At 48.4% G+C, this 23981-nt stretch overlaps 3 protein-coding genes across 8 annotated transcripts; all 3 read right to left on the reverse strand.

Annotated features, from left to right (window-relative positions):
• Window positions 1-1324: 1324 nt before the first annotated feature.
• Window positions 1325-16085, reverse strand: Stx5 (syntaxin 5). 2 transcript variants are annotated; one of them, XM_003467910.5, is made up of 11 exons: window positions 15938-16085; window positions 15244-15488; window positions 13958-14028; window positions 13744-13799; window positions 13476-13546; window positions 9990-10106; window positions 9855-9911; window positions 9616-9697; window positions 8992-9098; window positions 8720-8841; window positions 1325-2038 (listed from the first exon to the last, which is right to left on the reverse strand). In XM_003467910.5, exons 2-11 carry the CDS (start codon window positions 15466-15468, stop codon window positions 1879-1881), a joined length of 1068 nt encoding a protein of 355 aa, XP_003467958.1. In that variant the 5' UTR covers window positions 15469-15488; window positions 15938-16085; the 3' UTR covers window positions 1325-1878. The 2 variants fall into 2 exon arrangements, with proteins under 2 accessions (XP_003467958.1, XP_005002911.1); XM_005002854.3 differs by lacking the exon at window positions 15938-16085 and having other exon boundaries at window positions 15244-15922.
• A 154-nt stretch (window positions 16086-16239) lies between these two features.
• On the reverse strand, window positions 16240-16606 carry Tex54 (testis expressed 54). Its single transcript, XM_063228281.1, has one exon. The coding sequence runs from the start codon at window positions 16604-16606 to the stop codon at window positions 16292-16294; it is 315 nt and encodes a 104-aa protein (XP_063084351.1). The 3' UTR covers window positions 16240-16291.
• Window positions 16607-16698: 92 nt separating this feature from the next.
• Window positions 16699-23053, reverse strand: Wdr74 (WD repeat domain 74). 5 transcript variants are annotated; one of them, XM_003467843.5, is made up of 11 exons: window positions 22301-23053; window positions 22118-22224; window positions 21916-22037; window positions 19635-19710; window positions 19378-19524; window positions 19159-19260; window positions 18031-18131; window positions 17892-17947; window positions 17329-17474; window positions 17174-17230; window positions 16699-16912 (listed from the first exon to the last, which is right to left on the reverse strand). In XM_003467843.5, the coding sequence occupies exons 1-11, from the start codon at window positions 22362-22364 to the stop codon at window positions 16736-16738; spliced, it is 1155 nt and encodes a 384-aa protein (XP_003467891.1). In that variant the 5' UTR covers window positions 22365-23053; the 3' UTR covers window positions 16699-16735. The 5 variants fall into 5 exon arrangements, with proteins under 5 accessions (XP_003467891.1, XP_063084339.1, XP_063084342.1 ...); XM_063228269.1 differs by having other exon boundaries at window positions 21967-22037; window positions 22301-22704; XM_063228272.1 differs by lacking the exons at window positions 22118-22224; window positions 22301-23053 and adding an exon at window positions 21434-21565.
• Window positions 23054-23981: the final 928 nt, after the last annotated feature.

The raw sequence follows: 23981 nt of genomic DNA on the forward strand, positions 1-23981 counted from the left end.
GGGTTATAATAGGAAACTGGAATGTGTAGTGGCGCACTAACTACATCTATAATCCCATCGGTTAGGCTGAGGCAGAAGACACAATCCTGAGGCCAGATTAGGCTACTTAACATGTTATCTCAAAAATTAAGGTGGAGGGGCTGGGGGTTTAGCTCAGTGGCATAAGCACCTGCCTTGCAAGCAGGCGGTCGTGAGTTCGATCCCCAGTACCGATAAAAATGAAAAAGACAAAAAAAAAAAAAAAAAAATTAAGGTGGAGACAAAGCAAGGTGGCGTACACCTGTAACCCCAGCATTCCGAATATTACGAATTTGAGATCAGGCTGGGCTACAAAGTGAGCTCAAAAACCAGCCTGAACTGCATAGCGAGACCCTGTCTCAAAAAGGAAGAAAAAAAAGGGTGTAAGACTAAGCAGGAAGATCATGGCAATCTTAAATCCAGCTTGGCTACATAGTGAGTTCAAAGCCATTCGAATTAGTTTGGAAAAACCTTAAACAAATGAATAGGGATAGGAATATGGCTCAGGCACCTGCCTGGCACGCCCAAGTTTCTCAGTTCAATTCTTGTACCAAAAAAAAAAAAAAATTAAAAATCCATTTGAGATGTGCCGCAGAGCAGCAGCCCTGGATTCTGTCCCCCAGAGGGGCAGCACTGGACTGTGAGCTCCAGAGGAAATAAAACCTTAATTCAGAGGCTTTACCCACTTTACCCCATTTAGCTTCTGGGTCTGTGTAAAGCTCCAAAGTTTAAATTCACCAATTAATTATTTGTGAACTAAATGGGTTTTAGTTCGACAACACCCTCCACACTAAACTGCTGCTCTCTAGAGCCTAGCTTGCTAACTCCAGGCTGTCACCCATTCGTGTGGAGCTATTGGGAAGGGCTACGCCCTACCCATATTCAAGCACCCTTGGCATGCCGTAGGCCTCTGTAGCTCAAGCAACTTTTTGCTAGCTATGATCTGGAGGCTCAGTGACCTCAGGGTGCTGTCACAGGTCCCAATCCAGGACAGGGCCACACAGTACCCTACCATAGGTACCCTGAGCAAGATCCCCTCCATTCTCCCATGAAGGGGTTGCATTAGTGAGAGCCTTGCAGGGGTCAAGAGCCACAGCTGGAGCTGATACATGAGCAGCCGGTAAAGCAGGCCCAACTGCTTGAGCTGGTCTGGGAGGTGTCAGGACAATAGATGGGCCAAACCAGGGCCCAGCTTCTCTGTGAAGGTGGCTTCTGTGCCTGAAGTGCTGCCCACTGGGTCCCTCCCACCCTCACAGCAACAGGGTCCCCAGGGCCCCAGACTCCCACAGGAACAACAGCACAGCTCTTGAGGCTGATGTCTCGATGTAATTGGGAAGAAACCGGCCGCAGCACAGCAGACGGAGTCACAGCAGCTGGTGAGTATAGAGCGTTGTGAACAGCGAGGGCTCAGGGCCCCTGCCATACACAGTAAGGAGAGGAGAGCCCTAACCCAGATGGGGAAGTTGGTCCCTGGGCCATTTCACTTCCTTGCCTCACTCAGAAGGCAGGGAGGAGCGTCATGTCCCCCAGCTGCCCAAATTTCTTCTTGGAGAGGTGTGGAGGGTTTATAAAAATCTCCTAGGGGAGACATGGCCTCCAACAGTCCTCAGCTAGCTCCCAATCCCTTCCTGTCACTGCACAGCAGAGTCCAGACCCATGTGTGTTTCATGGGCCTGAGGATGTCAAGGGAGGACAGGATGGCAGGAAGTGTGGGGTGGGGTCAGGGCCAGCAGCCACCCTGAACAGTTCCAGGGAGACAGGGCTTTCTCCACAGCACCCAACACAGGATTGGCGGCGGCTCTGCCACTTGCTGTCACCAGAGGGCCTCTGCCCTATGCACTGCCTCTGAGTAGACAGGGGTCAGGCCAGGAAGACCACGAAGATAATGAAGAAGATGATGAGGATGAGGAAGATTTTGACCATGAGCCATCGATTGGAAGTGACAGACTGGAAGTACTTGAGGATCTCGGAGTGAGCAGCCTCAACGTCCAGCTGAGCTCCCAGCACATTCTCGTCGATCCTGGGGATGGGGGAGGGGCAACAGAGGACACTGGATTAAACAATGCAGCTGAAGTCAGTACTGGCCCAGATGGCCACAATTCATGGCAGTAAGAAGTGTCGGTGCACACAGGCCTCCATCTCGGGATCCGTGATTGGGTACAGAAATGGCTCTTGCAGAGGAATATATCTTCACTGTAGTTTTAAACTCTGCCATTTACTAATTTATGACTATAAATCATTTAATGTCAAATCTCATTTTCTTCATCTGCCCTGTGTCTTCCCAGGCTGTTGTCAGCCTTCAAAGTATTGATGTGAAGTCCTCAACTGATACAAACCTTCCAAGGGTTACTATAATTTTGCTTAGCAATATTTACTAAGTTTTGTTGATTGAACATGTATTATATTGGTAATACAGTGGAAAAGGGTCATAGACTATTAGAAAACTCTGAAGAAAGTGAAGGAAAAATGTCATGCTACAGACAGGAGGTCAGACATAAAAGCCCTCCAGGCAGTGTCACACCACCTGTCTGGCAAGCATAAGATTATGAGTTTGATTCCCAGTAAATAAATAAAAGATGGTTGAAAGAAAAGCCCTCTCTCAGGCTATGTGCCACAGGAACCAGATAAAGTCTCAGGTTGGGACAGTCGGGAGGCTGAGGCAGGAGGATTGCTGTGAGTTCAAGGGTACCTGGGATACAAAGTGAGTTCAAGGGGCCAAGGATTTAGCTCAGTGGTGTAAGCACCTGCCTGGCAAGCGCAAGGCTTTGAGTTTGATCCTTGGTACCAAAAAACCAAAACAACACAAAAATAAGTTCAAGGCCAGCCTGAACCATATAGAGAAACCATGCCTGGAAAAAGACCAGATAAAAACAAACAAACAGGGGCTGGGGATTTAGCTCAGCGGCATAAGCACCTGCCTTGCAAGCACTCACAGGTGGTCGTGAGTTCAATCCCCGGTACCGATAAAAATGAAAAAGACAAAACAAACACAAAAACAAAAAGGCTGAGAATATAGTTCAGTTGTAGGCCATTTGCCTAGCTTATAAAAGTCTTGGGTTCAATTTCCAGCACTGAAAATAACAAAAAACAAAAAAACACAACAACAACAGAAAAAGGAAAGGATAATCTTCAAAGGTTACTAAGGAAAAGAACACATCCAAGCCACCTATGCACACAATCTTAGAAGCCTACATGGCTGGCACAACTGCTGTGCTGGGTCCTGGAACCCCAATGCACAAGGCCTGGTGGGGTCTGCAGCATGACTGTGCCATGAGGCCAACTATGTCGGGTGTTAGTCCCTGTGGAAGCCATAATATGCCAACATTACTGGGAGGTGAGGCCTTGTTGGAAGACACAGGACGCTCGCTGGTTATTGGAGCCATGTGAAGAGCTGCCTGTCCCGGGCCCCTTGAACTTTGGTGCTCTCTGCCCTGCTGTGTGTTTGTGGTGACTGGGAACTGAACCTGGGCCTTCATACTGAGATTCGTATCTGCTCAGAAACAATGAAGCCAGCTGACCAAGGACAGAAACCTCTGAAAATAGGCCAAAATAAATCTTTCTTCCTTATAAATTATTCTCAGGTATTTTGTTACACAAAAAGAAGCTAGATAATATAAACACAGAGGGCTGTTTCAGTCAGTGATAGGCTGTCAAATATCCTGTAAGGATTTTTGGATGGAGAAGGGCTTAGTGGTACACACCTGTATCCCAGCACACACGAGGCTGAGGTAGGAAGATCACCATGAGTTCCAAGTCAGCCTGGGCTACACAGTGCATTCAAGGTCACTCTAAACTAGAGTTCACACCAAACCAAACAAACAAAGCATCAAAGAAACAACAACAGTAAACAAAAAGAATACATGATGGATAATGACATCAGCCCCATGTCGAACTACATATGCTCTGATGCTGGCATAAAGTAATGAAGTCACTTAATCACAAATTTCCAAGGTCATGAAGTAATACATAATGGAGCAAACTGTAATAGCCCTTGGGAAAGCCACCCTAGGGAAGACATCTTGAGTGGCCAAGCAGCCCAGCGATCCCACTGCAAAGTGAACCCATTTGGGCCAGTGCTTGGAGGTCCTGGAGCAGCAGCTGTGACAGCTGTGAGTGCACCTTAGCATTCAGCACAGGAACTGGACAGGTATTTTCTCCTCAGGGAGAGGCTGGTGTTACAACGTTTCCAAGCTTCAAGCTGTTGCTACACCTCTCACCATGCATTATGGCTTCTATCTGGATGTCACCCCAAAGCCCATCAGTCTTGGTGAGGCTCTTCCAAGATGGCTGGCTCTAGGGTGTGTGATACTGGGACTGACTCACAGTCAGATGCTAGGACAGAATATGAGTGCTACCAGCCCTAAGGGTGGGTACCCTGGATAAAACACAAAAGACAGAAAGAGGGCCACTGCTTTCTACTGTTACTTGCTTCCTCACTACTTCACTGCCTTGCCTTGTGCTTGCCATGAACTTTCTCCTCTACAATGCCACCCTGCCTTGGAGCCAGTTAACTATGAACTGAAACCTCTACAAACCGAGAGCTAGGTAAATCCTTCCTCCCCTAACTTTAGGTGGGGAAAAAACCACACAAAAACCTTAGCTGTCAGATACTTTATCTCTGCAACAAGAAAATAACTAAGATAGCACGGAAGCAGTTGTTGGTCATACCAAATAAAGCTCTTACTGACAGTTATGATTTGCTTTAACAAAAAAGAGACTTAGTTAGGCTCGGTGTACATGTAGGCTTAGGTATACTTTTATGGTGGGTATTTTTCTTTTTTTTAAAATGTGAGCCACCAGCAGGTATGGTGGCAGACACCTATAATCCCAGCACTCAGGAGGCTGAGCCAGGAGGATTGCTAAGAGTTCCACGCCATCCTGGACTGCAAAGTGAGTCCAAGGATAGCCTGAACTTCATGCTGAAACCTTATCTCAAAAAGGCCAAACATGCACATGCGCGCGTGCACACACACACACACACACACACACACACTCAGACACACAAATCCCCACACATAAGGACCTTAAAAACAAAACAAATCAGGCCTCACTCTGTGGCCTTGAACTCACTGTGATCCCAGGATGGCCTGGAACTTGAAGCAGTCATCCTACCTCATTCTTCCAGGCAGTAGTATTACAAATGTGGGCTACACCATGCTGACCTAGGATAGAACTTTTGATCCTCCTGCCTCAACTTCCCAGAATGCTGGGGGGATGGGTGGCGTGGAACTCTTAGCAATCCTCCTGGCTCAGCCTCCTGAGTGCTGGGATTATAGGTGTCTGCCACCATACCTGCTGGTGGCTCACATTTTAAAAAAGAAAAATATCCACCATAAAAGTATACCTAAGCCTACATGTACCATCTTTGTGAATCTCACTGCAGCCCGTCAAACTAAATTTGTTGCTGTTTTTACAAAAACAAAAAGCCTGGGAGTATGGCTCAGTACAAAGACCCTGAATTCAATCCCCAGTATAACACACACACAAAATGACAAACTGAAAAAAATGTAATCTGACATACAAGTAATAAAAGGAGAGCCCCAAACACTGATGTATGCTTATAATTCCAGTTACCTGGGAGGCTGAGGCAGGAAGCAAGTTCCAGCCCAGTTTGAGCAACTCAGTAAGATTCTGTTTCAAAATGAAAAACAAAATGGGCTGGGGTTGTAGCTTGGGGTGAATGGCTGACTTTAACCCCACTTTTGGAAAAAGAAAGAAAAGAAGGAAGGGCCAGGCATGGTGGTGCACACCTATAATCCCAGCACTCAGAAGTCTGAGGCAGGATTGTTGAGACTTAAAGAGACCAACCTGGGATACAAAGTGAGCTAAAAGCCAGCCTGAACTTCACAGTGAGACCCTGTTTCAAAAACAACAACAAAAAAAGGTAGGAAAAAAATAAAAGGGAAGAAAAAAATAGAAGAGAGCAGGTGTGTGCCTACAATCGCAGCACACGGGTGGTTTGGAAGGCTAAGGTAGAAGGATCCTCAACTGGAGGCTAATCTGGCTCACAGCAACACTGTCTCAAACAAAGAGCTGTATCTGTTGCTTCAAGCCTGTTATCCCAGCACTTTGGGAGGCTGAGGCAGGGGGATCACAAATTCAAGCTCTGCCCTGGCAAATTAGCAAAACCATCTCAAAATAAAGGAAAGCTTGAAAATATAGCTGAATGCATCAGTGAAAGAAAGGCCCTGGAGTAGGCTCAGTGGCTTAAGCACCTACCTGGCATAAAGAGGTCATAAAGTCATGATCCTTGGTACCAAAAACAAACCAAAAACAACAACAACAAAAAAAAAAGAAAGAAAGAAAGAAAGAAAGAAAGAAGATAGACCCTAGACTCAATCCTCAGTAATACACACACACACACACACACACACACACACATGCGCGCAAACATATGCCTGTAACTGCAGCACTTTAGAGGCTGAGGCAGGAAGATCACACCAAGACTACATAGTGAGTTCAAGGATATTCTGAAATGATTAGTGAGACTGTCTCAAAAGAAAAAACTAAACTAGGCCAAAATCAAATAAAAGCAAAAAAACAAAACAAAACAAACAAACAAAAAAACCACCCCCAGGAAACAGAAAGGAACTTGTGTTGAAAAGTTAGGAATAGGATACTGGAAGATACTGAAAACAGCAGGGCAATTAGAAACTTGAAATTAATTAAGCAGGAAAATTGGCATAAGAGGGGAGGAACTTAGGAAAACAGGGGAAAAAAATAGCCAAGTAAAGAAGAAAAAAAGGATGTTTATAAAGTGAACAGAAGTACAGATGTAGCAAATCAAACAACAGAAAGCCAGAATGTCCCTGAGCCCAAAGGCTGTGACGTAGAACTGACAGGGAGGACTGGGAGGGAAAGGCCATGTAGAATCTCTGACTACTTCCTTCCTGGGGGTTCTGCTCCCACGAATGGCTGAGTAAATGCCAACAGATCAATCACTCCACAGCAACTAGAAACCTCAGACAAAAGGTATAAAATGACTGCCTTAGTTTAGCCCAGTTAATTGCATGTTAAACCAAAAAGTTGGAATTGTTACCTGGATGTGGTTCTGCATACCTAAAACCCCAGCCTCCTGGGAGGATGAGGCAGGAGGCTTGCCAAGTTCAAGGCTAGCTCGAGAATCTTAGCAAGATCAGGTCTCAAAATAAAAAATCAAAGGGGGGGCTGGGGATTTAGCTCAGTGGCATAAGCGCCTACTTTGCAAACACATGGTTGTAAGTTCGATCTCCGGTACTGATTAAAAAAAAAAAAAAAAAGTTAAAAAAAAATCAAAGAAGGGCTGAGGATGTAGCTCAGTGTGAACATCTAAAGCCTTCAGTAGAGAGACAGAGTCTAGAATCTCTAAAGTGCATCAATCGTAACAAGCTGCCAGTTAGTAGATGTAAAACAAATGGGAAACTGAGACGCTTGCTCAAGCAAAGAGGCCGAGAATAACACTAACCCTGTGATGATTCAGAGAAGAGAAATAAGGGACAGGCTCTTTCACTAGCAACTGCCAACAAATGACTGAAAACAGTTATCTCTACTTAGAACAAAGACACAGAGAGCCAGCTACAGCACACTGGCAGCATAAGACAGACGGAGTCCTGACCTCAATCTCTAACACTGACTAAACAAAACCACTCTCGACAGAGTCTGTCAGTAGATCTGGCTGGGGGTGAGGTTCAGTGCAAAGGTCCCAGGTACCACGTCCAGAACTCCTCATTCCTATAATACAGGCCTTCCTTTCCCCTCTGACTCTACCTCTCATGACCTCCCTTCCCAGGTTCCCACCACAGGCCACACAGCAGGTGCATCCCTCCTGTGGTCTGCTGTCTGTTGCACTGACCCCTCTTCCCCTGAGGCCCTGGACAGGCTTATCTGATCTCCCAGGACAGAGGCCACCCAGTGGGGCTGACCTTATCATCCCTTACATTTATAATCACTGGCAGGGAAAGCAAGTAAACAGAAGTAAAACTTGTCCCTCCAAACCTGGTGGCTATTTCTCATCTTTCTTTCCTAGCACGTAAGGTTCACAGGCACAAGGATCTTGTCTCTGCTGGCCACTGCTATATGTGTCCCCACTGAGACACTGGTGGGCCTTGCCTCCCTCCCTCCAGGACCTGTAGCTTTCTGGTCACGCCGGCCTGGACTCTTGAATACAGCAAGACTGTTGCATCTTAGGGGCCAGGACCACCTGTCTCTATCCTCTGGAACACTCTCTCTGCTCCAATGTCATGTCTTCTTCAGTGCAGCCTTTCCTGCCAACTTACCTGATGTGCCTACTCTGTCACTTCCTGGCTGTGTTGGTCAAGTTGGCTTCAAACTCCTGAGCTCAAGCAATCCTCCTGCCTCTGCCTCCCCAGGAGCTAGGACTGCTCTCGGCCACTTTCTCAACACACGGTCCTATTTTAAGTCTCCATAGTGCTGTGACTGCCACATCCCTGAATCTGCTTGCTGATCAGCTCTTTGCACAGCTATCTATCCTCTTCAACCCCACACCACCACGAAGTAGGCCCAAGAGCGGAAGCCTGCACCATTCCAACCCCCAAGGCACCACCAGCACCTAGGCTGTGCTGACCTGGAAACACTCTCATAGTGAGTAGAGAGGTGTCCTGAGCCTGGCTGGTGGCAGGAGTCACTCTTATTCTTCTAAGGTACCACACTGACCCTGGGGCTTCAAGATGCAGAAGGAGAAGACTCCTGGTGGAGCGCTCACCTCTGAATGGTCTCCTCCTGTTCCTTCACCATGTGCGCCAGCTGCTGAAAGATGGAGCCCAGTTCAACAATCGTGGACTCAATGTTCTGCATGGTGTCCGCCCGGCTCTGAATATAGGAATCCTTCAGAAGGGAGAGAGCAGTAAGTACTGGGGACTCCTCCAGGAGGCTAGGTCTTCGGGCCCTTTGAGGTTGCGGCTCCACTTATACACTATCCACTCTGTTGGGACCCAGAGGATTGAGGGTCCACTCACCCCAGTCCAGAGTGGGTACCTGCTCATCAATGAGCTGCAGCTGCTGGTTGGTGCTTGTATCCACCATGTCTATTGCCACATCCCGGGAGGCATGGGACTCAGCCCCCAGAACCACAGGGCCACCACCTGGGGAAGAGAGGGAACGTGGCTCATCTGAGCAGTAAACACAGGTCCAAAGCCCACACACTCTGACACAAGTCCCAGTTCTGGCACTTACTAGCCTTGTGACCCTGGACAGGTCATCTAACCTCTCTGAGCCTCAGTTTCCTCACCTGTAAAATGGGGATAACAGTATTTGCTTTTTCAAAGGGTGGTTGTGAAAAATAAGTGAGAAAATGGGACTAAGTATATACAAAAGTCAGATATTCAGTCTTGTAAGACTGAGTTAGGGGCTGGGGATTTAGCTCAGCGGCATAAGCGTCTGCCTTGCAAGCAGGCAGTCGTGAGTTCGATCCCTGGTACTGAAAAAAAGACAAAAAAAAAAAAAAAAGACTGAGTTCACATGATGTGAGAATGTGGGAGGTGAGACATGGGTCACGAGAACCCGGAACCAGGCTGAATCTGAGTGACAACACGGAATGACCTTGGTCTTCTTCCCCCTTCATATGACTTCTGTGCCAGGGCTCCCCTACCCAGGACTCACCCAGGTGGTTGGGGGCGAGGGGCAGGGCGGACACGGGGGCCCGGGAGAACTGCTCCCTCCGGCTCCTCTGCTGCTTCAGGTTCTGTGGTGGGGAAGAAGGCAAAAGTCCTGAGGCCTCTGGAAATTGGGCGAGCTAGAAGCGAGGCCTCTCTTGCTACCCCCTGACCCCAGAGGACTTGTCCTGTCCCCATTTCCCCTGGGCCTTACCCATGTTCCTTTTCATTACATATTCCTCTCACCTCTGTCCTCACTTCTAACACCGATTTGAAGTCATTGGACATGGAAGCCAGTTTTGACTAGAAGAAAATGAGAAGAGTCAACTGGAGATGGAACTCCCCTGCTCCCACTCCAGTCCCTGTCCCCAGGGGTCCCACCTGCAGTGAGACCACAATGGTGTTGGAATGTGTCTGCAGATGCCGGCCGCTCTGGCTGCCCTTGGCTCTCACAAAATCCTGAAGCTGAGCAATTTGCTTGTTGAGGCTATTGATATCCTGGTAAAAGAAGCCACAGAAAGCCCAGCATTAACCGGGTCCTCAGCCAGTGCTCAACCCAGGCTACCTCGGCGGGGAGGGCAGAGTAGAAACTATTAGCAGAAATCATTATGGCTCCCAGTGCTTTCCAAGCCTCTGCCCAGCAGACCCTCATCCATTTTTCAGCACTGAGCCAGGTGTGGTGGCTCACCCCTGTAATTCCAGCCCTTGAGAGGCTGAGGCAGGAGGATCGTTGTGAGTTTGAGACCAGCCTAGGCTACAAAGTAAGCTCAAGGCCAGCCTGAATTGCATAGAGAGACTCTGTCTGAAAAAGACAAAAAAAAAAAAAAAAAGCACTGGCTAGTTTACTCCCCTCTTCAATGCCCTGCTCCACAATGTGAGACCACAAAACCCTTCGGAGGCCGGAGCACAATGCCCAGCAAAGCGCTGGACAATACTTAGAAAAAGGGAAGAGTGAAAGTCACCCATCTTCCAGACATACAAAATGAGAGAATTCCTAATACTATAGCAGAAGACTAAGAGCTGTGACTTGCCCAAAGTCACATGCAGCAGTGAGTTGGTCACACAGCCATGTTGTCTACACCAGACTATGTGTCCTCTGCCCACCAGGAGGTAAGAGACACAAGGAGGAAATCAGGTGGTGGCAATGAAAGCTCATCCTAGCACCCTGGTGCCAAAAAACAGGTTAAACTGGAAATGGTGAAGGCTCTCTGGGGGGCTAAGGCAAGAGGATCTCAGTACCTGGGCAATTCAGCCATGTATGGAGCCCCCTTCCTCAAAATAAAAATAAAATGTAGAAAAGGGCTGAGATATAGTTCGATGAGGTCCTGGAGAGGGGGAAATCTCCAAGAATCTTTTCAGTGAGTACCCTAAACATCCATTCCCTATACAGGAGCCAGAGTGTCTCTAATCCAAAAGTCAGGCAGTGTCATCCTCCTGCTTAAATATCTCCCAGGAGTTTACTGCCCCATGGAGGATACAGCTGTCTCCTGAGCCAGCTCTCTCCATTCTGACCCTCCCAACCCGCAGTGCTGCAGTTACACAGGCCCCTCCATGGCCATCACCTGCAGTAAAGCCACACCCCTGAACCCTCTCTCTTGCTACTAGGATGTCCCAAATTATACTTCTTTGGTACTGTGCTCTACTGGACCTGTGGATGACCTACCATTTGTGCCTTGGCTGTCATTTCTTCAACCAGGCAGCCTGGATGACCACGTCTAAAGTAGTCCTATCCTTGTTGGGTATGGTGGCACATGCCTGTAATCCTAGCACTTGGGAGACTGAGAAAGGAGTATTTTTGCAAGAGACCAGCCTAGGTTACAAAGTAAGGCTAAGCCAGCCTGAATTGCATAGCGAGACCCGTCTCAAAAAGACAAAAATAAACAAATAAATAAATAAAGTAGTCGTATCCCTGAAAAAGTCACTCAGCAATGTCACTGATTGAAAAATGGACCTTGTAAGGAGGACCCTGTGAGGCAGGCACTATTTTAACTAAGCCCTGAGAGGGATCCTGCAGCTTAGGCAGTAGATGCTCCCCAAGGTCACAACTGAGGAGCATACCTACCTGCACCTATGGCTATTGTGTCCAGGGGCCAACTCTAACAAGTAGTCATAATTGTAGTAACCATGATGTAAGTAGTAACCATGATGGGTTTGAAGCTGTGTCTCCACTAGCACAGCACCTTTACTGTGGCTGCCTCTGGCCTCTGTCTTATCACCTCTACAAAGGCCAAGTGAGCGCAGCAGCCTCCTCCCTGGCTCCACCCTCAGTGCTCCAAGCCACTCTCTATGTATGTCCAGAGCACAGGGAACCACACTGCTGCTCTTCATAGCCGGTCACCAATCTGCCTTTCCAACCCATTCCACTAGCAATCAGTGACTGCAGCCAGGTACTAGTAAAGGCCCATGGGTTCATTTTTAAGTAACCAGGAGAAACAATCTCCTTCGCTGATGCTAAGTATCTCATTTTTCTGTTAAAAACCTTTGCAAATGGCTGGGCTGGGGATTTAGCTCAGTGGCTTAAGCACCTGCCTGGGAAGCGCAAGGTCATGAGTTTGATCCCCAGAACCAAAACCAAAACTAAAACAGAAACACCCTTTGCAAATGAGAAAGTATTGGGGACTACAAATTATAAATTTGAGGCCAGGGCATAGAGGTCTTAATGGTCCCATGATGCTGTGACATTCAAGGGCAAGATTACATCCACGTAGGACCACACTACTGCCAAGTTATTCAGACTGATTCTCGTCAACATAAGATTCTTATCAATTTAAGATTACCACTACACTCTAAGTTATCTGATAGTTCTACTGATTACTGTGTGTGACAAATAAAACAGTAACTAAAACTCAGTATGTCATTGGCTTTCCCCATACTGAGGAACTGACCTCCTAGCTCCCCTTTTAAGGATTACTAAATTGTTGCTTGTTTCTTCGGGCTTCACCACATCCCCTCAAACAGGCAGCTGGGGTTCTTGGCCAGAAGGGACCAAGAGATTGGAAAAGAGAGGAATGGGAAGAGAATATAAAGAATCAGGATGTGTTATTTATTTACATGTACCAACTCTTCATGATAAATCTAATCACTGTGTGCCACAAAGAAACAAAAAGCAATTTTTTTTTCATACAAAGGATTGAACTCAGGATATTCCCAATGAGGCAACCCTTTCTAATTTTCAGATAGTCTTACTAAGCCACCCAAGTTGTCCAAGCTGGATTCAAACTTAAGATCCCCTGCCTCAGCCATCCAGAAGACTGGGATTTTAAGGTATTTGCCACCATGCCTGGCTTTTTTTTTTTTTTTTTTTTTTGGAGCGGAGAATGAGATAGTAGAAAGGAACACAGACAAACAACAAAGCCTGCTAAATACAGGATGTTTGGAAGTATAAATGCTATAAAAAAGCAAACATAGCACAGTAAGGAGGTTGATTTTGGGTGATGCAGTATTAACCGTAACTGGGGTAGGTGTTCCTGAGCAGGTGACAGCCTTCCGTTGCCTCTGCACAGCTCTGGTTTCAGCTACTTGTACTCCCTCAGCACTCTCATACTGTTTTTTAATTTACTTTTTTTTTTTTTTTTTTTTTTTTTTTGCCTTTTTCCTTTTTATCGGTACCAGGGATCGAACTCACAACTGCCTGCTTGCAAGGCAGGAGCTTATGCTGCTGAGCTTTTCTACACTACTCTTACACCCACAAGAATGGGCTTATAAAGCTGGACAGGTTTTCTAGATAATAAACTCAAAGGCAAGAATCCTGTCTCAGGTTTGTGTCACCAGTGGAGGAGCAGGGCGTTTAGGGTTAGCTCTGGACCTCCATGGCAGGTGTTGGATATCTGACGAGAATGAAGTGTGACTAAATAGCCAGGAGCTTACCTGTTTGATGATGTATGTTAGCTCCTCGATTTCTACCGCTTTATCATCAAAAAGGGACTTGCGCTTTGCCACTGCAGAGACAAGAGGTGACACTGTAACAAAGTTCACAGGGCTTCCAGTAACCATGGTTCACTGGCAGAGTGCTGCCCTAACACGCAAAAGACCTGGGTTTGCCAGCCTCTACCCTCTCTGAAGAAACACAGGGTTGTGGCTCCTTGACCGTTTTTGCCTTACTGCCACACTTCTGAAAGACTCCAAGAATACTTACAGATTGTCAGCTTCTCCAGCTTGGCAAATGTGTTGCTGAGGTCTTTCCCAATGCGCCTGCAAAAGATCATTAGTAACAATACTGTGGAAGGTAGGAGACAGACTATTCTCCCATTAGCTCCAGTTGAAACCATTACAGTCCTTACAACGAAGCCACCACAGGAAGCCCACTTCTGAGTTAGGCCATCACCACACAGAAGCTGCTCTCCACTTACTTGGCCATAAGAGTAAATTCACTGCGCTGTCGGGCAGCACACAGAACTGGCTTATTTGTCTGGATTCCATTCTGAAAAGTCAAGTCAAGATAGCCAGCTTCAGTTTCTTCCACCCACTTCCAGTTTTCACTGTTCCTCACACATGCACTAAACTCTAATACTGCTAGCAACCACAATCTGTTGATCTAGGTCAGTTAGTAGCATTGAAATCCGAGACAAGTATATTCAAATCCAGGTACTCATTCCATCATTTAGGAGGTGTGAGATTAGGGCAAGTAAATTACTTTGAAATTTTTTTCCTTTTATAAAATGAAAACAATTCACCCACCACCTATTGTTTTCAAGATCAGTGCACTAAGCCAGGCCTGTAATACCAGCACTGTAATCCCCCACCTCAGGGAGGCTGAGGTGAGAGGATCATTGCAAGTTAGAGACCAGCCTGGGCTACAAAGTGAGCTCAAGGCCTGCTTGAACTACATAGAGAGCCTGTCACAAAAAAGACAAAAAAAAAAAAAAAAAAAAAAGATCAGTGCACTGTAGGTTAGGAGGGTCAGAACAGAGACAGCCAGCTCAGGAGGAAGATGTGTCCTCTGTGGAGCAGTGAGCTCCTGTACTTCAGACAACTCTGATACACTATTAAGCACTAAATGGAGGGCAACGAATATTGCTGTCCTATTCCTGGAATCGGAATTAAGGGAAACTGGAAAGTTCTTGCACAGCACACAGAAACACAATTGTTAAAAGCAGCTAAACAGCAACTTTTTTTTTGGTACCAGGAATTGAACTCAGGGCCTTGCCAGTACCAGGCAGGCACTGTGCCGCTGAGCTACATCCCTGGCCAAACAGTAACGATCTTTTAAAATAATTATTCAAGTCTCACTTGGATTCAGAGAGTCTAGAGTGAAGCAAAGCAATTTAATATTCAAGAGAACTCTAAAGTGATTTTGATAAAAATTGCTGATTTAGAACACTTCCTTCCTCTCCATTATTTTCTGTATTTCAGAGCAGAAAAACTGAAGCACAGCTAAATTAGCTTCCTCACGGTTGCAGAGCAAGTCTGTGGGAGAACTAGCTGCAACTCGGACTCAGGTGCGTGTTTCCGATTACAGGCTCCTTCGGGAAGTACTTTCAGATCCAAACCAAACACCTCAGGGCAGCCTCCCTTTGGAGTGGGAATACCACTCTTCGGGACCTTAAACAGCCTAGGTCCTCGCCTCAGGTTTGAGTGCGTAAGACCCTAAGGTCTCCTGCTAACCCATACCGGCCCCGCCCCCGTGCAGCCTCACCTGTTGGCTCTGTAGCGACCTGCAGGCGGACAAGAACTCCTGGGTCCGGTCCCGACAGGACATGATGCCGGGCGGGGGCGGGGCCGGCGCCGCGGGCCCGAGCGCGGGGACGACGTCGCCGCGGCCTATGCCCGCAGTGGTAGAGGACAGGACTTGTGTCTTCGAGAGCCCCAGGTAAACGCCCTGATCCGTATTCTTAGCCCCGTGGCGTTTCCGCGGGATCATTGGGCCACATCAGCTCGGACCTTGGCGGAGGGGAGAGCGTCATCGCGGCGCCACCTTCCTGCGCTTCCCGCCCGGCCCGGGTCCCGCGCTCAGCGCTCGGCGGCGGAAAGGGCCCGCCTCGATCTGCTCCAACCCGCCGAGCAGCGGCCCACTAGGAGACGCGACCGCTGCTCCCGGGGGACGCACTTAGCCGGGCCGAGGGGGACCTCAAGGTGTTTATACGAAACAGGAAGTCCCGCCCCGGGAAAGTCCCGCCTTCCGTAAGTCTGAAGCCGCTGGTTGGCCACGTTCGACGTTCTTCCACACTGCGGCTTTCCTGGTTGGACGGTGCGGCATTCGCTCACCGGAGCCGAGCCGGCAGAGTTCGTCCGCCAGCCCTAGGCTCCCGTACCCTACCTGTCTCCGAGCCTCAGTCGCCGCTGCCCCGGGACTTACAGAGCGGCCGGCCCCCGCTCAGAGCGGACCCTACCTCCACGTAGCCGCCGCTGGCGGGACCTCTTGGGCAGTCACCGCCTCCTCCTTGGTGCCGGAGCCGTGCACACCAGACAGCAGACTGGGTACCGCCACGTCACCCACGCGTAGTCCCGCCCCAGCGACGAGCTGCGCCACGCCCAGTAGAACGGGACCCCACACTCACTACGCTGCCATATTGCCATTGGCTGAACTGCCACCAGGGACCCGCCCCCAGAGAGTACAGAGACGAGGGTGGGCCCTGCCTAAGGGAAGAAGCCTTAAAGTGCCCGCGCACCAACGGGAAATAGGTAGCAGAGGTCGGAGCGCCCAGACAGAGCTGGAACAGACGTTTTATTCCTAGGGAACTGAGTCATCCCTTCTCCGACTGTTCCTGGCTGTCCTCATGATTGTCCTCAGGGATGGGATCTTCCTGCCTCTGGATCAGGTCCCCCTGCCTCTGAATCACTTCCGAATGTCTCACAGACGACCGCGCGGAGCTCCGCCGGCTGAACATGGAGAGCCGCCGCCACAGCACGGTGATCAGGAAGCTATCCTCAGACCGGCGACCGGGAACATCCACTTCGCTCTCGAGTCTGCTGCAGCCGGCCTCAAGGCTGTCCCTTTGGAGTGGTCTTGCTCTGGGCACCGGGGTTCCCGCTGCGTCCTTATCCTGGCAGCAGCCCATGGCCCCTGGCACTTGCTAGCCCCACGCCAGGTGCTTGTGTAGCCTCTGTGACGTCGGGGTCCCCACCCCGCCCCACCCCAGTCGACACTACATTGGGTTAGGAGCTGTTTATTCACAAGCCATGATTACTCAAGAGCTGACTGCCCGGGGACACTTCTTCCTCTTCTGGGTCCCTGCGGCCCACAGGGTCGGGTCTGCCCGTGGGAGTTTCCGCTTGGCAGCTGCCTCCAAGGACGCCCAAAGCTCATCCACCTCCGGGTCTTTGGAGGGTTCTTCACTAGGCTCCTGGGGTTCTTCCAGCTTATCCTGGTGTGGGCAGAAAGCTCGGATCAGAAAAATGCAAGCCCTAACCAGTAAATAAACTCTTGGTGCCAAAACCACTGCCACCATGCCACCAGCTATGTCACTCTTGAAATGACCCTGTCAGTATCCAGTGGAGAAATTAAGGAATAGGGCAGGTCTATGGAGCGCCCCAGCACTGTGCCCAGGCGCTTCCTTTTCCCCTCTGCCCAGGAATCTTGACATCTGTGCTGTGGCTCCCATCTTCCCGGTGACAGTGTGGCTCACCTCCCAGTCTTCCCTGCCTGACAGGAGAAGACAGTTCAGTCGAGACTTGAGATAAACCTGCAAAAGATGAGCAGTCCACATTGAGGCAGAAACACACATGCAGTGCAGGAGCACTGGCCTGGGCTCCAGGGCACTAGGCTGGAAGGAGGGCTCACCTTATGCTCCAAGCCACGTGGGTTCCGGATCCTATGTATCCTTAAGACTCTGTCCAAGCCACAGGAGGCCAGCAGTGGCTTTGAAGGGTGGCACTGCAGCCCTCGGACACTGCCTGCCAGCCCCTTCAGACAGCCCAGTAGGCGCCCTAGAGAAGGGTGAGGCCAGCTGATAGCATTTGTTACAGTGTTTATTTTTTTGTCTTTTTCATTTTTATCAGTACTGGGGATCGAACTCACTACCGCCTGTTTGCAAGGCAGGTGCTTATGCCGCTGAGCTAAATCCCCAGCCCCTTGTTACAGTGTTTATTGTTCAGACCACTTTACATTTCAACTCTGAGTCCTCACAAAAACCCCCTGAGGGGTTACTGATACTTTTTCTATTTTACAGGTGAGAAAATAGCACAGGGAGTGAAGTAGCTACTCCAAGATCAGATGCTTTTTGGTTCAACCAAGGATTTAACTCTTGCCTTCTGGCACTGGGTGAGGGCATAGTGACTCCCCTAACAGCTTCAGATAGAGACCTCACTTCCTCCCTGTCCCTTCCCTTTTCCTGGTCAGCTCACCTTGCCGAAAGTCAATTTCTGCCAGCTGCCCATGTGTGTTTCCTACAATAACAGAGCTGCAGAGGAAAAGGAGGCAGGTGGAGTAGGCAGAACCTTTGGGATTCTGTGATCCCACCCACCCTGTCCTCTAGGCACCCACTTGCCCCCAGGAGTGAGGGTCATGGCTGTCAGTGGATACTCTCCGTAAGTGGCTTCTAGGACAGGTCGGCGCTGGGGCGATGCTGGATCATAGACACGGACCTAGAGGAAGACCAGGGTATAAGAAAATATGCTGCTTCCGAACATTGCCCCAGCACCTCCATGTTATCATCTTTTCTTCCTGCTTGTTCACAACTCCCATGAAATACACACCTCATCTCTGAGTGCTGGGGATGGGGGGCAGAACTGTTCAGGAATGTGAGGGGAATGGTCCCCTGTGCTCCCATCTAGGAAGAGGGGGAAGGTGCAAAGGTCGGTCCAATGATCAGAGAGTCCTGACTTTTAAGCAGAGGTTCAGCCTGAATAAGGGAGGGCAGAAGTAGCCCTCTGATGTGTTTGGAGTGGAGGCACAGCAAGTGCCAAGGGGAGGATAGACAATGGCCCAATCCTGCCTGGGCCTCAAGACTTTACCTGGGGTAAGCCAGGAGTCCCTAGTTGGGCCCTTCATGCAGAGCAGAGTGGCAGAGGCCACATGGGAGGGTTAACCCTGGCAAGAGCAAAGCAGGATTGTTGCATAAGGATTGGAACAGTCTATATATGACACCTCTATGCAGTGGACTCGTCCAGGTGGAAGGAACAAAACCATAGTACAGGAAATCCCATCAAGAAAGGAAAAACCTTTTTTGGGAAAACCAGCACTTGGGAGGCTGAGGCAGGAAGATCACTGCTATCTCAAGGGTAGTGAAAACTTGTCTCAAAAAACCAGGCAAAAGAGCCAGGGGTTAGGCTGCATGGCATAAGCGCCTGCCTAGCAAGTACAAGGTTTGATCTCCAGTATTAGGGAAAAAAACCCAGGTACGGTGGCACTTGGGAGGCTGAGGCAGGAGGATCCTTGTGAGTTTGAGACTAGCCTGAGCTACAAAGTGAGCTCAAGGCCAGCCTGAACTGCATAGTGAGACCCTGTCTCAAAAAAGAATAAATAAATAAATAAGAAAAGGAAAGTTACAGGCTCAGTGCTAGGAGGTAGGCAGAGGGCAGGTCCCTCTGAGAGCTCAGGAGGGAAGGAAGGGTATAAGAAGGCGGCTATGTCACCACTTTAAGCCTAGGCCAGGGTGAGATGGTGCCTTACCTGATGGTACCCTGTGCATGTGACCAGCTTCTGTGACCCAGGAATGAAGTGTATGTCCTGGTCCCAGATTGGTACCCGAAGGTCGAGCCAGTCATTCCGCACCTGTGGAGAAGGGCACTGGAGGCTGGCTGGGGTATTTCATTTAGCCCCTCACCACCCTGGTCTGGTTGCTTGCCGTTGGTGGTTTTGATCATAGCTTCTCTCCATACTACCACTCACATTCTTGGCCCTGAACAGGGGCTCCTCTGACCCCTGCAGATCCCACACCTTCAGGACATTCTCCTTCCCCCCAGTGGCAACCACATGAGGGCGTGCTGGGTCTTGGCGCATCCTGCATACCCCAGGACCCACCCTCAGTTCCAAGAGCTGAAAAGAAGCAGAGATGAGTCAGTTTTAGAGTCTTTGTCTTCCCTTTCCCAAAGCCTGCCCCTGCCCTGGCTTCAGCCCTCCCTGCCCACAGGGTAAGGGAACCTCACTGGGTCTGAGAGCGTCTCCTTCTCATCGCCATGCCAAACTCTAAGAACCCCAGAATCCACACACGTGATGAGCTTGCTGCAGGCAGAGAAGGGTGCTGTTAAGATTTAAAAAGCCCCAGCCCAGCTGGGTCTTGTGGTGCACAACTGTAATCCCAGCACTCGGGAGGCTGAGGCAGGATTGTTGCAAGTGTAAGACCAGCCTAGGCTACAAAGTGAGCCCAAGGCCAGCCTGAACTGCATAGTGAGACCATGTCTCAAAAAGACAAACTAAAAATAAAAGCCCCAGCTGAAACCTCAAAGTTCTTAGTAAGGCCTTACTGGCCTTTTCTGAGTTGGTTCCTGGGGTCAGGGACTTCAGGGTTGGTAGGTTCCCTTCTAAGATCCGTTTACAAGGAAATTTCTGGCTATCTGGAGTGAGGTAGCTTGCTATTTACCAGTTAGCTAAGTTTACTCAACAGTGGGAGGGGTTACCGGTTTTGTAAGTGAGGAAATGGATACTGAGAAATTCAGATTAATTATAAATGTGAGATCCAGAGCTACAAATAAAGTTTGTGATACTCCAAAGCAGAGTACTTTTCTTATTTCACAGCTAAATTAGAGCATCTGGCCACTGTCTTCCTGAATTTTGAGTTGATTCCTATTGTTAAGGAGTACATCATTACCTCTGAGAAAACTAAAATGAGATGAGCTGGACTGATTGGCTGGACTGATTGTTTGGCCAGAGTGAATCTTGTTTCTATTCTTTTTTTTTTTTTTTCCCCATAGTGGTAATTTTAGGACAGTCTTGCCGCACACCCCAGGCTGGCTTCACTGCTTGCTGAGTGCTGGGATTACAGGTATGCACCACCACACTCAGTCATTTTTTTTTTGTTTTTCTTCTCAGTGCCAGGGATTGAACTCCAGGTCTGACTTATGCTAGACAGGCAGCTCTACTCTGAGCTCCATCTCCAGTCCCCAGCTTCTACTCCTAAGTTCCCTGTTCTGCGTTTTAGGCACTGATGTCAAAAGTCTCCACATAAATACCCATCCTGAAAAGTCCACAGTATGTCTAAGACCTGTGCAGCCATTTCTGTCCACTTTACTACCTGTGTTCAGGCTCTCTAGACTGCTTGTTGGGGCTGTGGCAACAACCTCACCACCATCACCATCGTTTTCCCCAATTGTCCATATTCCTACAGGCTTACAGGTTTATACACAGCACTTCCTGCTCAAGACCACTAAATCCCTACCATCTACAGAGGTACAAACCGCTCAGTTGGGCACAGCAGTTTATGTATGTAATCCTAGCACCTGGGAGGCTGAAGCAATAAGACTGCCATGAGCTCAAGGCTACTCTGGGCTACACAGTAAGTTTAAGGCCAGCGTAAATTATAGAGCAAGACTCTGTCTCAAAAGAAAAAATAAAGTGCAAATCCCCTAACCTATATCAAAGCCCTTCGCATTTAACCTCAACTGAATAAAAGACCACCACATTAGAATGCTTCCTTGGCTTCAGCCTCTAAATATTATTTATCCTAATTATGTACCCTGTAGCCTAGCCTCTGTACCAATTGCCTTTACCCATTGTTGTCCTTTGCCTGGACAGTGCCTACTTTCTAAAATGTCCCTGTCTTTTACTTCATCTGTCCCAATTCTTCTCATACTTAGAAACCCAGTTCAAAACTCCTGTCCCCTACAGACTCTTTCCAAAGCTCACCTCTCCAAACCAGCACATAGCATTAACAGTATATTTGAAAAAATGCTACCCTTGTAACCTAACTACCAGACCTTCCTATCTGTTACTCTGGAAGCTTTCTTACCCTGGTGGTGGCTGTTAGTCGCTGTTTGGAAGCAAGTTCTAAACTGTTGAGTTTGTCACAGTTATTCAACACATTATAATGGTGTGAAGAAAAGAGCGCGCCAGGGATATAGCTCAGCAGCACTGGGCCTGGCTGGAAAGGGCGAGATAAATTCTCAGCAGAAAAATCAATCAATCAATCCCTAAGATCCTGCAAGTTTTATTTTTTTTTTAACTTTTTTTTTTTTTTTTTTTTGTATTTTTCCTTTTTATCGGTACCGGGGATCGAACTCACGACTCCCTGCTTGCAAGACAGGCGCTTATGCCACTGAGCTAAATCCCCAGCCCTATCCTGCAAGTTTTAGTAAAGCAGAAGCTTCACTTGCAGCCCTTGTATTTTGCAGTGTTGGAACTCAGTAGGCAACCTGCAAACGTAAGAGCTCAGGTCCTTGTGCCTCATCCCAGCCTGTTTCATCAAAGGGTTTGCTGCGGGGTCTGCCTTACCCATCGGCCTGGGCGAGGCCCCGGAATGCGCCCTCCCCGCCCGCGCAGCACCTCTGGCCCTGGAACGCGCCTTTCTCGGTGCAGAACCGCTTCACCGTCAGGTCCGTGCAGCCTACCAGAATCTGCAGGCAAAGAAGGTGCAATGTCGGAGACAGGACGGCAGGGACTGGCGGCGGGGACAAGGATGCCCTTGGGCACCTACCTGGGTCTCGCCGCCTGCGCCCCAGCACAGGGCGCTCACTGCCGCCTCGCGCTGCGGCTGCCCTGTCGCCGTGAAGTTGGTCGCCTGCTTCCGCTGGAGGTCTACCCCTGCGGGACAAAGTGTCAGCGGCCCTGGGGTCAGGAGAGCGCGGCCCAAACTTCAGACGTCCAGCCCTGAACTCACCTTTTAGGATTCCGGTCTCGGTGCCGACCCACACTTGGTTACGGCTCGCAGAGGAAGCAGCCATAGTGGAACCGGGTGGCAGCTACTTCCGGCGCACGTTACTAGTGGTGATACCGCGCACTTCTGGTGCACCCGGTGCGCCACCTGCTGTTCGGATCCCCCTTCCGGTTGCGCGGTTTTATTTTTCTGTAAACCCCCGCTGGGAGTTGTTAGTTACCGGCAGCCACTTGCTTTCCTTTATGGTACCGGAGATCGAATTCACAACCTTGCACTTGCCATGCAGGCGCTTAAGCTGCGGAGCTAAATCCCTAGCTTTGCTGTCCTTTATAAAAATGAAACTGGGACTTGCGTATTTGTAAAGATCTGAATATTTGGGGCTGGGGATTTAGCTCAGCGGCATAAGCGCCTGCCTTGCAAGCAGGCAGTCGTGAGTTCGATCCCTGGTACCGAAAAAGACAAAAAGAAAAAAAAAATCTGAATATTTTTTTCCCGAGGAAAGAGCAGGAAAGGCACGGAACAATCCTCCCTGCCCTTATTCCGTGTTATCTATTGCACGAGAAAACATCTATATAATATCTCAAAGACGGCTTGCAGACGCAATGTAGTACAGAGGCATTCTTTAAGTAAAGGACAAAACAGAAACCTATGCAAAGTGAAGATCTGGAAAGCAGAGATGAGGTACTTTTCAAAGGTTTTCCACTGAGGATCCTGATGACAAAATTAGTTCAAATTGGTCAAACCTGCAAAGTTAACATTTCCCAAAGCATTCTCTATAGCTATAAAATCTAACAGTCTGCTTTAAATGCCTGCTTTTTGTTATGTCTTCCCAAAATATGATAAGAAGTCGTTGTTTCATATCTTATCTACAAAAAGGAATCACCTATTCTTGTAGGCAGATCTACACAGCCTATTGTCAGAGCTTTTGATGAGTTGTAACGTAAGTACCCACCCTTTGCACACAACCTTATTTTTAAGTGAATCACGCAAAAACATTTCGTTACATAAACATATGAAAACAGTTTTCTCTGATTTTTGTTCAGCTCTAAAGACCCACACCGTTGGTGTAGACTATATTAGCAGCCCCAATTGAATTTAGTGTAAAATGAAAGCAAAGTAATAGTAAAAAACTCCTTGCTGCTCGCAAAATTAAAAATAGTACGATTAGTACACAAAATCAACTAACAATGCTAGAACACATTTCCACTACTTTTTCTTTCTTTCTTTCTTTCTTTTTTTTTTTTTTTTTTTTTTTGTCTTCTTGAGACTGGGTTTTGCTATCTAGTTCAGACTAGCCTTTAGCTCATTTTGTACCCAGGTGGCCTCAAACACGGATTCTCTAGCCTCAATGTCACCACACCCGGGTGGTGAGGGCAGCCTGGAATCCATAGCAGATTCAAGAGCCGAACTGCCTATCAAGACCCTATTGCAAAAATTAAAATAGTCACACAAAACAGACTTTGAGGCAAACCATATTTACTCTGAAAAGGGGCCACCCTTGGTTAAAACGTGAACTTCATCACTTAGGATAAATCTGCATTTGTCTGACCTTTGTCACTTGACGGATTCTTCTCACCTGCCAAATCTAGAATGTGCTAGGACTTGGATCCTAGATTTTTCCCTATGATGATCTCTTACCTCTTAGTTATCACCTTCAGTTCTGTGGCATCAAATGCCAGCTACA

Source organism: Cavia porcellus, unplaced genomic scaffold (genome assembly GCF_034190915.1).
Source record: "Cavia porcellus strain 051 isolate PalLab524CR breed Dunkin Hartley unplaced genomic scaffold, mCavPor4.1 scaffold_17, whole genome shotgun sequence".
Classification (NCBI taxonomy): Eukaryota; Metazoa; Chordata; class Mammalia; order Rodentia; family Caviidae; genus Cavia; species Cavia porcellus.